A 15232-nucleotide genomic window follows, 5' to 3' on the forward strand; every position below is an offset into this window, starting at 1 on the left:
GTTCTTTGTCAAAGTAAAATCTTTAACACAATAAAGTAATGTGCTGTGGCGGACACGAAAGCTCACTGGCATGAGGGCATCATTCCACGCACCAAGTGGGCGGCGGCCACGCCCGAGGGGTAGGCGTGGCCGCGGGATATACACCGGGCGCGCAGCCCGGAGCACGCCAGTGCGGATGAATGAGCAATGAATAAAGAGCTCGATGATAACCAAAGCGTTGTGGCCTACCTTTGTTCAACGTGTGTGCTCCCGCACCACATTGGTGACCTCCGACTGGTTCAACCGTAGTTGAACCCCCGAACGCGCAATGGCCATCAACGCGATCACGCTGCCGGAGTTCTGGGAAGCGCAGGCCGACACCTGGTTTCTTCAAGCCGAGGCCCAATTCCAGCTCCGGGACGTCACGGCGGACGACACGAGGTACGTCTATGTGGTCGCTGCCCTTGGCTCCGGCACGGCCGCGCGCGTCGTGTCCTTCCTCCAGCACCCGCCGGACGAGGGCAAGTACGCGGCACTCAAGCAGCTGCTCCTCGATACGTTTGGCCTCCCAGAGGCCGACCGCGCCGACCGTCTTTTGCACCTTCCCGCCCTCGGCGACACACGCCCGTCCGCCCGCATGGATTACATGCTGGCCCTGCTCGGCGACGGCCGCGCAGATTTCCTGTTCCGTGCTCTCTTCCTCTGCGCGCTGCCTGTACAGGTGCGGCTCGCGTTGGCCGGGTCGACCATTACGGAACCGCGGGCCCTGGCCAGGGAGGCGGACAAGTACTTCGCAGCCCACGATGCGCGGCCGGCATATAGCACGGCCGTCGTGGGTCCTGGCGCCGCGCACGGCGCGGGTGGTTCGGATCCTTCCGAGCACGGCGTAGGTTTGGCGGATCGCCGCGTGGCATGGCGTTCGGATCCTCCCGAATACGGCGTAGGTTTGGCGGATCGCCGCGTGGCATGGCGTTCGGTTCCTTCCGAGCGCGGCGTAGGTTTGGCGGATCCATGCGTGGCCGCCGCCATGCCCCGCCCACCACCGTCGTCGCAACCGGTGCGGCGACCACCACCGGGCCAGACCTGGTGCCGTTTCCATGCCAGTTTCGGCCACAAGGCCAGGTCCTGTCGCCCGCCTTGTACTTTTGGCAGGTCGGGAAACGACCAGGCCGGCGCTCGCTTCCTGCCATGAGCGTCGGCCATACTGGCAGCCTGTTGTTCATCACGGACACCTTATCCGGGCACCGTTACCTGTGCGACACGGGAGCGCAGGTGAGTGTCGTTCCCGCCGGTACGTCCGACAAGCAGTCCGCGGGCCGGGGCCCTGCGCTGCTTGCCGCCAATGGTACGTCCATTCGCACGTACGGAAAACGCTGCCTTTCTCTGCGGTTCGGAGGGCAGGTTTTCCGATGGTCGTTCGTCACTGCCGACGTGCATATGGCACTGCTCGGCGCGGACTTCCTGTGTGCCAATGGTCTACTGGTGGACGTCAAGCACAGAAGGCTTGTCCAGGCTGAGACGTTCAGCTCGCTCGCATGCGCGCTGCCCGCCTCGTTGAGCAGCTCCCGGAGCGGCTCATCGAGTGGCTTGCTGAGCGGTTCGGTTCCGGCCAGGTTCATCTGTACGCTTCCGGCAGCGAACGAATTCACCCGCCTCCTCGCAGGTTTCCCGGCCCTCACGCGGCCCACCTTCTCGGCGGGGGCCGTCAAGCACGGGGTGGAACACCACATCCCCACCGCCGGGCCACGGGTATACGCCCGGGCACCGGGCCACCGGTCTGTGTCCTCCGTTCAGGCCGGAGGACACAGAAGGCTTGTCCAGGCTGAGACGTTCAGCTCGCTCGCTTGCGCGCTGCCTGCCTCGTTGAGCAGCTCCCGGAGCGGCTCATCGAGCGGCTTGCTGAGCGGTTCGGTTCCGGCCAGGTTCATCTGTACGCTTCCGGCAGCGAACGAATTCACCCGCCTCCTCGCAGGTTTCCCGGCCCTCACGCGGCCCACCTTCTCGGCGGGGGCCATCAAGCACGGGGTGGAACACCACATCCCCACCGCCGGGCCACCGGTCTACGCCCGGGCACGCCGCCTCGAGCCGACGAAGCTCGCCGTAGCTAAAGCGGAGTTCGCTACACTGGAGCGGCTCGGCATCGTGCGGCGCTCCGAGAGTGCTTGGGCGTCGCCGCTTCACATCGTGCCCAAGCCCGGCGGGGGATGGCGACCGTGCGGGGACTACCGGCGCCTCAACGACGCCACCACCCCCGACCGCTACCCCGTCCCCGTCCCCCACATCCAGGACTTCTCCGCCCGGTTGGCGGGCATGTCCTTCTTTTTGAAGGTGGACATCATACGCGGCTACCATCAGGTCCCCGTCAGGCCGGAGGACATCCCGAAGACGGCGGTCATCACGCCGTCTGGCCTTTTCGAATTTCTTCGGATGCCCTTCGGTTTGAAGAATGCGGCTCAGGCATTCCAGCGCCTAATGGACAGCGTCTTGCGCGACTTGGATTTCGTCTACGTGTACCTGGACGACGTCCTCGTCGCCAGCGCGTCCCGCGAAGAGCACCTACACCATCTCCGCACGCTCTTCGAACGTCTGGGCCAGCATGGCCTCATCGTGAACCCCGCCAAGTGCCGGTTCGGCGTCGCCGACATCGACTTTTTGGGGCACCGCGTCACCAGGCACGGGGCCGTCCCCCTACCGGCCAAGGTGGAGGCGGTGAAGGGGTTTCCGCGCCCCCGCACGATCAAGGGGCTCCAGGAGTTCCTGGGCATGGTAAACCTTTACCATCGGTTCCTGCCCCGCATCGCCCAGCTCCTGCGCCCCTTGCACGAGGCCCTCCAGGGCAAGCCGGGCAAAGGTGACGTTACCTGGACCGAGCAGATGGACGCGGCGTTCGCGGGCGCGAAGCTCGCCTTGGCTAACGCCACCATGCTCGCGCACCCGGCGCCCGATCGCCCTCACCACCGACGCCTCAGACTACGCGGTGGGCGCGGTGCACGAGCAATGGGTGCGTGGTGCCTGGCAACCGTTGGCGTTCTTCAGCCGGCAGCTTCGCCCGCCCGAACGCCGCTATAGTACCTTCGACCGCGAGTTGCTCGGGCTTCACCTGGCGGTCAGGCACTTCCGCCATCTGCTCGAGGGCCGTGCGTTCACGGCCTTCGTCGACCACAAGCCACTGAGTTTCGCGATGGGCAAGGTCACCGAGCCGTGGTGGGCCCGGCAGCAGCGTCACCTCTCGGCCGTGTCCGAGTACACGACGGACATCCGGCACGTCGCGGGGAAGGACAACCCGGTGGCGGATTGCCTTTCCCGGTCCGTCGCCCACGCAGTCCACCTTGGCATCGACTATGCCCGGATGGCGGCGGACCAGGCCGCCGACCCCGGCGTCCAGGCCTTGCGGACCGCCGTCATGGGCCTCCACGTCACCGAGGTGCCGTTCGACGGCGCGGCCCTCTTGTGTGACGTCTCCCTCGGGCGGCCTCGCCCCATCGTGCCCACGGGCTGGCAGCGCCAGGTTTTTGACGCCATCCACGGCCTGTCCCACCCGGGCACGAAGGCCTCCCAGAGGTTGGTCGCCGACAAGTTTGTCTGGCATGGCCTCTGGAAGGCCGTCCGCGGCTGGACCAGGACGTGCCTCGCGTGCCAGCGCGTGAAGTTGCACCGGCACACCCAGGCCCCATTGGCCCCGTTTACGGTGCCGGCACGTAGGTTCGACCACGTGCATGTGGACCTGGTGGGACCTCTGCCCCCCTCGCGGGGCTTCACCTACGTCCTCACCATGGTGGACCGCACCACCCGGTGGCCGGAGGCCGTGACTTTGGCGGCGACGACGGCGGCGGACATAGCGCAGGCGTTCATCGCCACCTGGGTCGCCCGGGTCGGCGCCCCCTCGGACATCTCGTCCGACCGCGGCCCCCAGTTCACCTCGGAGCTCTGGGGGGCGGTCGCGCGGGGGCTCGGGGTCCAGCTGCACTGAACCACGGCCTACCACCCCCAGGCCAACGGCCTGTGCGAGCGGTTCCACTGCTCGTTGAAGGCCGCGCTCCGGGCCACCCTCCGCGATGGCGGCTGTGTCGACCGGCTCCCCTGGGTCCTGCTGGGCCTCCGGACGGCGCCCAAGGACGACCTGCGCGCATCCGCGGCAGAGTTGGTCTTCGGACAACCGCTGCGGGTGCCGGGAGAGTTCCTCCCCGACCCCACGGCACCATGGTCCGCGGCGCAGGAGCGCTCCGCACTGCAGGACACTGCCCGGAGGTTCGCCCCGTTGCCGACGGCGCACCACGGGCACCCGCCTACGCACGTCGCCCGGGAGCTTCGCACCGCGGAGTACGTCTTCGTCCGGCACGACGCCCACCGGACACCACTGCGGCCCCCGTACGACGGGCCTTTCCGCGTGCTGGAGACCGGGGTGAAACGTTTCACCTTGGACATCGGCGGCACTCCCGACCGCGTCTCGGTGGATCGCCTCAAGCCGGCCCACCTCGACGTGGACCACCCACCGCCGGTGGCTCGGCCCCCGCGTCGGGGCCGCCCCCCTGCGGGCGGACCCCCGGCACCGCCCAGGCCCGCCGGCACGCCGCCCCCCGGTCCGCACCCATCCCGGGTGCAACCGGAGGCATCCCTGCACCCCGGACGCCACCAGTCGCCAGAGGGCGCTTCGGCCGGGTCATCCGGTTGCCCCGCAAGCTGGCCCTCCAGGTGCACGGGAATTCTGGGCGGGCACGTGTGGCGGACACGAAAGCTCACTGGCGTGAGGGCATCATTCCACGCACCAAGTGGGCGGCGGCCACGCCCGAGGGGTAGGCGTGGCCGCGGGATATACACCGGGCGCGCAGCCCGGAGCGCGCCAGTGCGGATGAGTGAGCAATGAATAAAGAGCTCGATGATAACCAAAGCGTTGTGGCCTACCTTTGTTCAACGTGTGTGCTCCTGCACCACAGTGCAGAACTAAGCTGCCAGGCCACAGCTCCCTTCTTGGGAGGCATAGCGAATTATAGTTTCAGTTGAAAAGTTCGACGAAGTGTACTCTTTGAGAGGTAGGTGACTACTGATGCTGACGCACGATCGCGAGCCTTTAGATCTGATCGAGCGACACATCTCACGACTGGCTGCGATCGATCGTGCGAGTGGTCGCAGGTCGCCACGATTGATCGTACAATCGGTCGCTGATCGCCACCACTAGTCGCACGATTACCTATGATTGATCTTGCGATCGATCTTCTCCAATCGTTGGTGATCGCATGACCACGCGTACCACCAATCGTACGATGACCTACCACTAGTCTTAAGAGCAATCGCAGTATGCGATCGCAAATGGAGATCGTAGCAAACATTGCCGATTGGTCGTACCTGGGCCAATTTTTTTAATTTTTTTTTTGTATACTGAATCGAGGCTCGGGAAAGAGCTATCATTTACTTCACAAACAAATCAACCAGACAAACAAAATACCCAAAAAGAGGGAGCGGAAGACAAGATGGGGGGAGAGAAGGGGAAGCACACAAACACAACATCCGAGAGCAGGGAGATGTGTGGAAGGGAGAGGGCCTGGGGGGAGGAGGCATGGGAAGGGGGTGGAGGGGAGGGAGAAGTATAAAACACAAGGACACCAAGGACTTCCTGGACAGAAGTTGGTATTTCAAAAAAGTGGAATTGGGGTGAAATTAGCAGGGGTAGAAAAGATCAAGATTTTGGATGGGGGAAGATAAGAGATGGTGGTGAACAGCTGTTTTAAAGACTTGGAGGGTGGAGTGGGATTGAAGAGAGTGAGGGAGTTTGTTCCAGAGGTGGGAGAAAAGAGGAATGAAGGAGTGAAGGTGAGCAGAAAGTCTTGATTTTGGCAGTTTAACCATAAGAGGGTTGCAGGCAGATCTTGTGCGACCTGTAGGAATATTTGCGGGACAGAGCCCAGAGAGAGCTGGGGGGGGCAAGGCCAGAGAGGAGTCGGTAGAAGACGGAAAGACCACCAACCTGCCTGCGGTGAGTGAGTGAGAGGCCCTTGGAGTTAGCTTCATCGCGGGAGATTCCAATGATTCTGAATGCTTTGGTTTCAACAGCGTGAAGGCGAGCCACCAATCGCACGATCCAGAAAACGTACGATCCAGTGTGACTGAGGCTTTACGATTAGATTTACTATAATATTAACGTATATTTACTATATTACATTTCGAAAATGATATTACCATTTAAAAAACCGAGGCTAATTCCTTACTTCTGCGATTATTAATATCAGTGCCGAACACCGCTTATCATAGATTCATGAACCATACACCGCTTCAATCCATTGACTTTGTATTCATGCCATTGGGATTAAAGTGATAGTTATATTTACTATATTATTATTACAAAACGATACTATTGAAATGATACACTACTGTTTTAATTAACCTGGTCTTAATTTGTCCGAAGGTGAGACATGAAGCCTAAGGCCTATACCTACGGTTTTGTTGCAAGAGACGTAACGTCGATGCTTTCGATATTTGATGATCATTTTAAAAATCGGTTTGTTTGTGTTTCACACTGAATGAAAAACGTAAAGGTAGAGCATAGCGATTGTGATATATGACAGGTTTGACGATGTGTTCGGCATTTAAATCAAAATGGTGTTGTGTGGAGAGTCAGCCGCCGCACCACCGTAATGACATCAGACGTAATCACATCACCCTGTCATGTGATCAGATCCTCAGCTCTGATTGGTATATGTTTGAGGGGACATACATACATACATACATACAGGCGGACAAACACTGTTGTAGACAGCTTTGCCGGATGGGCTATGCCGTAAAAATACCGACTTTCAGGTGGCAGGCCCGACTGCACGGTCACTCCAATGAAGACCTTTCAAAGACGATGTTTTAACAATAACACAACATCAATGCAGGTATCGGCTGATTACATTTGTCTGTTATCGATAAAGGTGGGTGATAATTTTATCAGTGGAGTGTTATGGGAATTGTTACATGTACTTGGCAAATTTGGACAATAAATTAGATCAGTAGATCATTCTCGAAAGATGACTGAAAGACTAATTAGTCATTACCTATTCATTCATTTATAGATTTTGAAATGCTTTTGTCTTTTTCCCACTTAAATTGCTGAACAAATGCCTGTCATGGCAGGGGAAAGAGTAATTGCAAGAAAGATTGACGGTCTCCATCTCCATAATTCCTGCAAATCTTTAAAAAAAAATCTTGTACAAAGTTACATTAATTAACAAGAATGACCACACTGTGGTCACAACCTGCGACACACAAAAAAATTTCACCTCCTCTGTCTACCCAACTCCCTCATCCTTGCTGTTGAAGGTATTACAGTTCATCTCCGAGGGTCTTCTCGGTTTGGTTCAATATCAATAACGATTCTGACGTGCAGCTGGGTCTGGTTTCAGACAACTAGCGCACCCACTCCGAACAGGTGTGGCAGTAAAGGTTATGTTATTATCCTCTGTGGGGTGTATAGTTTACAGTATATCTATGCTCGGGCCTCAAGGACATCAGAGGTGTATTTAGTGAGCAAGTTTCTGCCCTCCAGCTCTTTTTTTCTCTCTCTCTTTGTGGTAATAAACCTTTTGCTCATAAAAACCTGCATGTGGTCATTCGAGTTCCGGGACTTTGCCATTAAGCAAGATTGAATTGACTTTTAAAAAATCTGGTAATGGGCCGATTGGGAAACATGCATTTAACGTGTACATATGGGGCCATTCAAAAATCATGTAACACTATTTTTTTAGGGTGGCGGGTACGGCTTGATTGCCTTACTAATAATTTTAACACGACAAAAAAATGTTAATGGCAACTTGAAGCAACAAAGCTGGACAGTCTATAATCAGCAGAGGCCTATACAGGCCTAATATGGTAGGCCCACAAGGAAACAAGATGGTGGCCATATCATTTTGTCTTAGCACTATGGTGGGTGGAGTCAAGCAACAGATGTGGGTGTAGTCCGGCAGCTGTCCGATCAATGGCTGCACATTTTTAAAAAATCAACCCCAACAAGAATAACAAGAACAAGAAGAAGAACAACAACGCAAAGCTATTGTAGACCTGCAACATGTACCAGGTAAAAATGAGTAAAAGCATGCATAATATCAGTTTACACAATTTCATTAAATTGAAGCATCTGGAGCTCCTTGGTCTTGGCCAAAATCTTCCACGGATGCACTTTATCCCCAAAAAGTGTAATACCAAGCGACAGCCAATTTCCTTCCGTGGTACCCTCATCCCATTGTACCTATTTGGCATTGTTCCACAGCACCATGGAGTATGGCTTCCCACTATAGGTTGGTGCTGCTGCATCCGCCCCTTGGAGATGGCCAAATTAAATATCCGAAAGCTAATTCGTATTTCCCAACAAGCTGCAGCACAGGACTCCCTCCTCCGCCTCCCACTTACACAGGGTGACCAATAAATAACTGACACATTTTAAACTAGATGGTATTCATAGAATACTTACCCTGCACAGTCAACTTGGTGTGAGCCAACTCTTCTGTTTTTGAACTTTTCTTTTTCTTTGATCCAATATGGCTGCCAGACCATGTGAGTGATGACATCATAAATTTATATTCTCTAAAAATTGTTGCATACATCATGCTCAATAAATTTCAAACTGATCAGACTAAGCGTTGTCCCTGTCGAATTATGACGTCATAATTATGGCACCGATGACGTCATCGTTAACAACACCTATTCCCCGTATGGAGTTTACCCTCCTCCCCACCCAACACCCCCCCCCCCCCCCTTTCTCCCTGGCAATGCTGGGTACCTTTGCTCGTCAAACATAGATGTCAGGTATTTTTGGCCACCATCTATAATCTTCATCCCACGTGTCTCCAGTCTTCCTTTGCCCATTAAATCTGTGCCTGCTTCTTTGCCTGTTGCATTCTTCACTCACTTACAATGATGCTTATCCATTCATTCCCCTCTACCCTGTTGTTTCTTTGTTACTTATTACTCAGTTATTCAGCTCTGTCCTAAGCCTTCATCTCTGGATTCAAAAAGACTGGCTAGTGCAATGTATCCATTTGGCATAAACAATATATGGTACCACCCCTGTGTTGAGTTTGGGTCATCTTACTATAATTCACAAAATGTCCGTCCGTCCGTTCAAAGGTACCGCAAAAACGGCTCAACCGATCGCAACGATATTTTGGGTGGGTATTCCTGGGACCCCTGGGAGTAAAATAGGCTATATTGTTTTTCCAAGTTTTCCAATTTTCCAAACACAACAAACAACAACATGCATTTTAAGGCCATTTTCCATGACAATCTTCTCCATTTTGCCCTATTTTCTGCATCTCCCCTTGTTAACCCTCTTGCCCGCATTTCTTCTTCCACCATCTTTAGCCAAGTCTTTCTCGGTCTTCCCCGTCCTCGACTTCCTTCTACATTCATTTCCATCACTCTTCTCAACCAGTCACTTTCATCCTTCCTCAACACATGACCAAACCATCTCAACCAGTTTCTCTTCACAGCATCAATCACAGGCTCGATTCCCATCATCTTTCGCAATTCATCATTTGTCTTCCTCTCTATCGATACTCCACACATCCACCGAACCATTTGCATTTCCACCCTTTCCAGCCTTCGTTGCTGTTCTACGTTAATTACCCATGTCGCGCTCCCATAAATCATAACACTTCTCACACATGCAGCATACACCTTTCCCTTCAGCTTCAACGACACTCCCCTCCTCATCAGCACGCCACTCAGTTCCCGAAACTTCTTTCATGCACATCTTTTTGTGTTGTGCATCATCATCATCATGTGCATCATCCATGCACAGTTTTTCCAAACACGATGGAATAATATTTACCGATATGAACAGTGATGTGGCTTTTATTGAAATTCTACAAATACTGTTTAGATTTTGATGACAATTATGAACTGCCGCGAATGTGGAAGTGGACAGATGACGGCAATGCGTGAGTTTGATAATATCCAAATACAACTGTCATTCAATCGTAATGTTAAATCATTAAATGTTAATCGTGTTAATCGTTTTGTTAAAGTATCAATTGATGATTGGAATCGAGTGAATACAATTACGATTTTGAATTCGTAATTGTATTCACCCAACCATACGGAACTTGACATCAGGATTTAAATATTTGTTAATGTTACGAATGTTGTTACAAGTTTATTTTTTATATTAATGTTATTTCATTTGTGATTGGAGTTATGCTGTTTGGAATGAAAAAAGAGATATCGAGTTCGAGTGGATGACGAAATGCCGTGACGGTTTCTACTTTCTAAACGTGAATTCGTGGATCGCCATATGCAGATTCGCCATTGACTGGGTATGGAACAAACGTACCCGTTTGCTTGCCAACGGGTACGTTTTTCATGGAAGTCCTTCACGAACTTGCTGTCCATGTCTGACGTGCGACTGAAGATGCTACGGGAATGTGAATTTATTGGTTTCATGCGCATTCGCCGTTTCTGCATTGTCTGTTTGCTTCTGGCCTCCCACCCGTGTGTAGCACGGGTACCTCACTAGTTAAGTAAATACGACTCTCTACAATGGGAAAAAGTATGACTGGATATAAATTATATTTTACAATTGGGATTATATTTTACGGGATTTCCTTGTTATTTAACGAAGCATCCCGCATCCCATTTTGTACCTTCCCGGGACACCAGCTGTTGTGTATTCCCAGTATTTTGGCTTATTTCGGATGTGATGCCAATTAAAGTGATGCAGGTGGCCTGTTCATAGACAGTGTAGTACTATGCTGTAAAAACCATCTCTGGTATATTTAAATACTTAAAACCACATAGCTTCAGGGGGCTTCACCCTCAGACTCCCACAAGGAACACTGTCCCTTCATGACGAAAGGAAGCCTACGGCGGCCATCTTGACCCCTTGCCTGAGTGCCCCCTTTTTAATGAGAGCTGGTCCTGACATGCATACTCATTTGTTATCGAGCAACCAATAAAAACAGCTTTCCAACATAGGGAGAATCCAATTAATTTATATATTGTAGACAGCCATTGGCATTCATCAAACCGATAAGAAACAACCAATGAGATAAGAACCATGAATAAAAAAGTGATTAGGACTAAACAGGAAGTTTTCCCCCAAAGAGCAATAATAGGTCTTAAAAAGAAACAATCATTTAAAACTTCAACTGCAAATCTGAAATTATTTCACTTTTAAAACATTGCACAAAATCATTATATTTGATCTAATAATTAAATTGCAAATGAAGAACAGATATAAAATACCACAAAATAATCCGGATTTGCAAATAGAATAAAAATTTTCAAATGCCCATCACCACAAACCCAGTATTGCCAACCGAGTGCTTAGCAGATCGACAAGCAATGGCAAATTGTATCTATCTATAATTCCAGTAATCTCTGTGTGTGTGTGTGTCTGTGTGTTTGTTTGTCTGTGACCGCTGTTTCTCGACAACCACGGGTCCGATATACTTGAAACTTGCCAGGTATATTGCTGGGGACCTGAGGATGTGCCTTTTCAAGGTTTCATATTAATCGGAGAAGTAGTTACCGAGCTATGGCGATTTATTTACCAACCGTTCGCTTTGGCTTTGCGAATGGACCAAACCATTTCATGTAAATAGAGGGGGGGGGGGGGGGGGTTCTACCGTACTCGCAAGCCGTTCGCTTTGGCTTTGCGAATGGACCAAACCATTTCATGTAAATAGAGGGGGGGGGGGGGTTCTGTGGTCGTTACTGCCACGTGGTTTCAAAGTTTTTTTTTGTTGTTGTTGTTTGCACGCATGTTTTTTTGCACCCACGTACGGGCACGCCCTAGTATTTTAAAATCTTGCAAGTTCTATAACTGTGTTGACGTGGGCCGAGCAGGACAATGGAACGGTCGAAGGGCTAGGACGCAGAAAACGTGTGGCTGAAAAAGGCCTCTGTGTGGGCGTCGTAGTCAAGGGGCAGGTGGAAGCCAGACTCTCGGGCACCGAGACTAGCCCCACCGTAAGCAGAACTTTGTTTCAGGTGCAGCAGCGTTATGGAGGACAGGCAATGTGCAGTGCAGGATCTGCGGCCTAAGTCGAGCGCTTCCAAGAATCCTGCAAATGCAGTGTAAGAAAAGCAATTTCAGGATGGCTTGGAGTTTATTACAGCAATGGACAAATCATAAAAAATTAATATTGCAATTAATTAAATTTTGAAGGTTTTCCTGGTTACATCATTCTTGAAGTGTGGCTCTGCAGATGATGCAGTGCCGCTGCACACCAGTGCAGGAATTTGGAATTGGACCTGAGTGCAGGCCATAACTTGCCTACTCCTCATTGAAGGACACTCGAGATATTTAACATCTACCAGCTTAATGTCCATCTGAGGGACAACACACTCATCGATGCAAAGCCCTACCCGTGAAGCATCAGGATAACAGTTTATTTGAACCCAAACTAGAGAGCCCAAAGGCCAAGCATTACCTATGCATCATCCTGATTGACAAATATAATGAGCGAATGACATTTACGTTTTAACATAACAAGATGCCCCCCAATTCTAGCATGATGACAAACTTCCTGTTGCAGTTTATTTGTGAGTGCAACTTCTTCAAAAGCTAAGTATACCGGATTGGATCTGTTTTGTCGAACTGTTGTCACTTGTTCTCTGGACTGTCATTCGTATCGTGAATCTATTCCCGTGTCTTCTTGTACATACTTACTTGGCCCTGTTGTATCAATTAAGAGTTTGTGTTGGTCTAGGCCTTAGCTAGGCCATATGCTCAAGGCTCTCAAGCTTTAAATGTTATTTCCATCCTTTGTTTCCTCTCTTCACGCTTATAATTTATCATTATCTTTTTCAACTCAAACTTATCAAAAAATGAGCAAAAGAACATTACAACTCTTCCTCACCAAACAAAAGAATTCCACCATTTAATTCATCTGACTTTCTTCCCCCTGCCTTCACTCATTCCTTATCATCCTCCTTTTACTAATGAACATTTTTCTTCCTGGTTCACTCGGAAATCCGTGACTCAGGTCCCATCTTAGTCACAAGGCGCTACTTTTCTTCGTGCTTTTAACCACTCTTACCTTCACCCTTGTTGCAATGTCTACCTTTGTTTTGCTGAACGAGTGATCCAGAAAAGAAGCCCGATTTGCAGAGAGTGCAGGTTTATGGTGGTTCACCCTCCACATCTCTCCTCCATACACATCTCCCACATCTGCCCCCACTTCTCCCCATCCACCATGCACATGTGCTTCTTTTTGTTCATACAGCCCTCTCAAAAAAGGGATTGGACTGCCTTGGACTCTCCATTGCATTTGATATCAAATCAACATAGAAATTCTTTCAGCAAAGCCGACTCTCTTTCACAAACCAATTGATCCCATCTAATTTATGGCTATCCACCCTCTCAGCTCAGGTAGAATGTAACTTGCGGTGAGACAGTGGTGGTCAAGCAGATTGCTTTCTCAAAGTGGAAGGTAACTTTATGTCACTCGAAGGCTTGCAAAAAGTGGGCGTCCAAAGAACATCTTGGTAATCACAAGGCTGAACTATCCAACGAATCTTACTCAAAGTCCGAGTGGGGCTTTGTCAATCCGTCTGTTGTATGGTCCCCTTCACCCCTTCCTTCACTTCAAATGGTATCACCACAGACTCTGCCCATGAAAAGGCTGAATATGACTCAACCCTGGGTTGCTTCAAAACTTTGTGTCCCAAACCCATTGCTCTCTGTATCCACCTGACCCAGTAATACCCAGCTGCTCCTGGACTCTGTGTCCTCCTCTCCTGACAAGGTGGAGAAGTTTCTGTCAAACCTCGACTCTGATTTTGCACCTGGACCAGACGACATCAGCCTACGGGTCCTAAAATCCTGCCCTGCCACTCTTTCACACCCTCTCTCTGCTCTGTTCTGGAAAACAGCCAACATTACCGCTTTACACAAAAAATGTGCAAAAACAGATCCTCGCAATTACAGACCAATCAGCCTGCTCCCAATTATCAGCAAAGTCATGGAATCCATCATTGCTTCAGATATCAAATCCTTCCTCTTCTCCAATGGCTTGATCTCTGATCATAAATTTCGATTCAGACCAGGTCACTCTACTCTGAACATGCTGCTTTTGCTGTCTCAACAATGGATGGAGGTCAGAGCCGTCTCCCTCGACATATCTTGTGCCTTCGATACGGTCTGGCACCCTGCTCTGCTCACCAAACTCTCCTCTTATGGTATCCATGGAAATCTCCACACATGGCTCGCGGACGTCCTCTCCTCTCGTAGTCAACATGTGGCTCTAAATGGAAGTGAATCTCATCTTCCTGTCCAGGCTGGAGTTCCTCAAGGCAGTGTTCTTGGCCCCGTGCTATTTCTAATCTTCATTAATGACCTCTCCGACTCTCTGGAAAATCCTCTCTATCTCTTTGCTGATGACTCCACCCTCTTCCGCCCCATCTCTCATCCCTCAGATTGGCAGGCTGCAGCCTCTTCACTCTCTGCAGACATGGACAAAATCACAAACTGGTCAAAAAAGTGGAACGTGTCTTTGTTTCTTTTTTTTTCTTTTCTTTTTTTGTGTACAAGATCGAGGCTCGTGTAAGAGCCAACACTAATCACATAAAAACAAACTGACACATAAAACATGATAAAGGGAGCAGGAGACGAGATGGGGAGAGAGAGGGAAGCACACAAGTACAACAGTGGAGAACAGGGGCATCGGGAGATCTGTGGGAGGGAGAGGGCTTGGTGGGAGAAGGCGTGGTAAGGGGGGTTGGAGGTGGGAGAGGTGAAAAAACACATGGACACTGCTTGGACTTCCAGGAAAGAAGTTGGTATTGCAAAAAAGTGGATCTGGGGTGAATTAACAGGGGTAGAAAAGATGAAGGTTCTGGATAAAGGAAGATAAGAGATGGCTGTGAACGGCTGTTTTAAAGACCTGTAGGGAGGAGTGGGATTGAAGAGAGTGAGGGAGTTTGTTCTACAGGTGGGAGTAAAGAGGAATGAAAGAGTGAAGGTGAGTTGAGAGTCTTGATTTTGGCAATTTCACCAGAAGAGGTTTGCAGGCAGATCTTGTGCGACCTGTAGGAATATTTGGGGGACAGAGCACAGATAGAGCTGGGGGAGCTAGGCCAGATAAGAGTCGGTAGAAGACAGAAAGACCACCTACGTGCCTGCGGTGAGTGCGTGAAAGGCCCTCACAATCAGCTTCATCGCGGGAGATTCCAATGATTCTGAAAGCTTTGGTTTCAACAGCGTGAAGCCGAGCTAGGTGTGAGGCAGGAGCACCGGCCCAGAGGGGAGAGCAGTATTCCATTGAGCTGCGGATGAAAG

The 15232-nt window shown here is 51.2% G+C and overlaps 2 protein-coding genes across 12 annotated transcripts in view; one reads left to right on the plus strand and one right to left on the minus strand.

The window, feature by feature from the left end:
* ST3GAL5 (ST3 beta-galactoside alpha-2,3-sialyltransferase 5) overlaps positions 1-15232 on the plus strand; it is a 1112943-nt gene that overhangs the window by 77418 nt on the left and 1020293 nt on the right. The window lies entirely within an intron of this gene.
* Positions 10925-15232, minus strand: part of NAGK (N-acetylglucosamine kinase) — a 48316-nt gene continuing 44008 nt past the window's right edge. For 6 of the 11 annotated variants that reach the window (XR_013622448.1, XR_013622446.1, XR_013622449.1 and 3 more), the window contains 2 exons: positions 11740-12014; positions 10925-11306 (listed from right to left, as the gene is read on the minus strand). Coding sequence is in view for 5 of the 11 variants with exons in the window: in XM_068106499.2 (XP_067962600.2) it covers positions 11818-12014 (197 nt within the window). In the remaining 6 variants the exon portion in view is untranslated. Of the gene's footprint in view, positions 12015-15232 lie in introns of all 11 variants that reach the window. The other 5 variants (XM_068106499.2, XM_078772154.1, XM_068106501.2 and 2 more) reach the window with 1 other exon arrangement.

The sequence above is a fragment of the Myxine glutinosa genome, chromosome 2, assembly GCF_964187855.1.
Source record: "Myxine glutinosa chromosome 2, kmMyxGlut1.1, whole genome shotgun sequence".
Lineage (NCBI taxonomy): Eukaryota > Metazoa > Chordata > Myxini > Myxiniformes > Myxinidae > Myxine > Myxine glutinosa.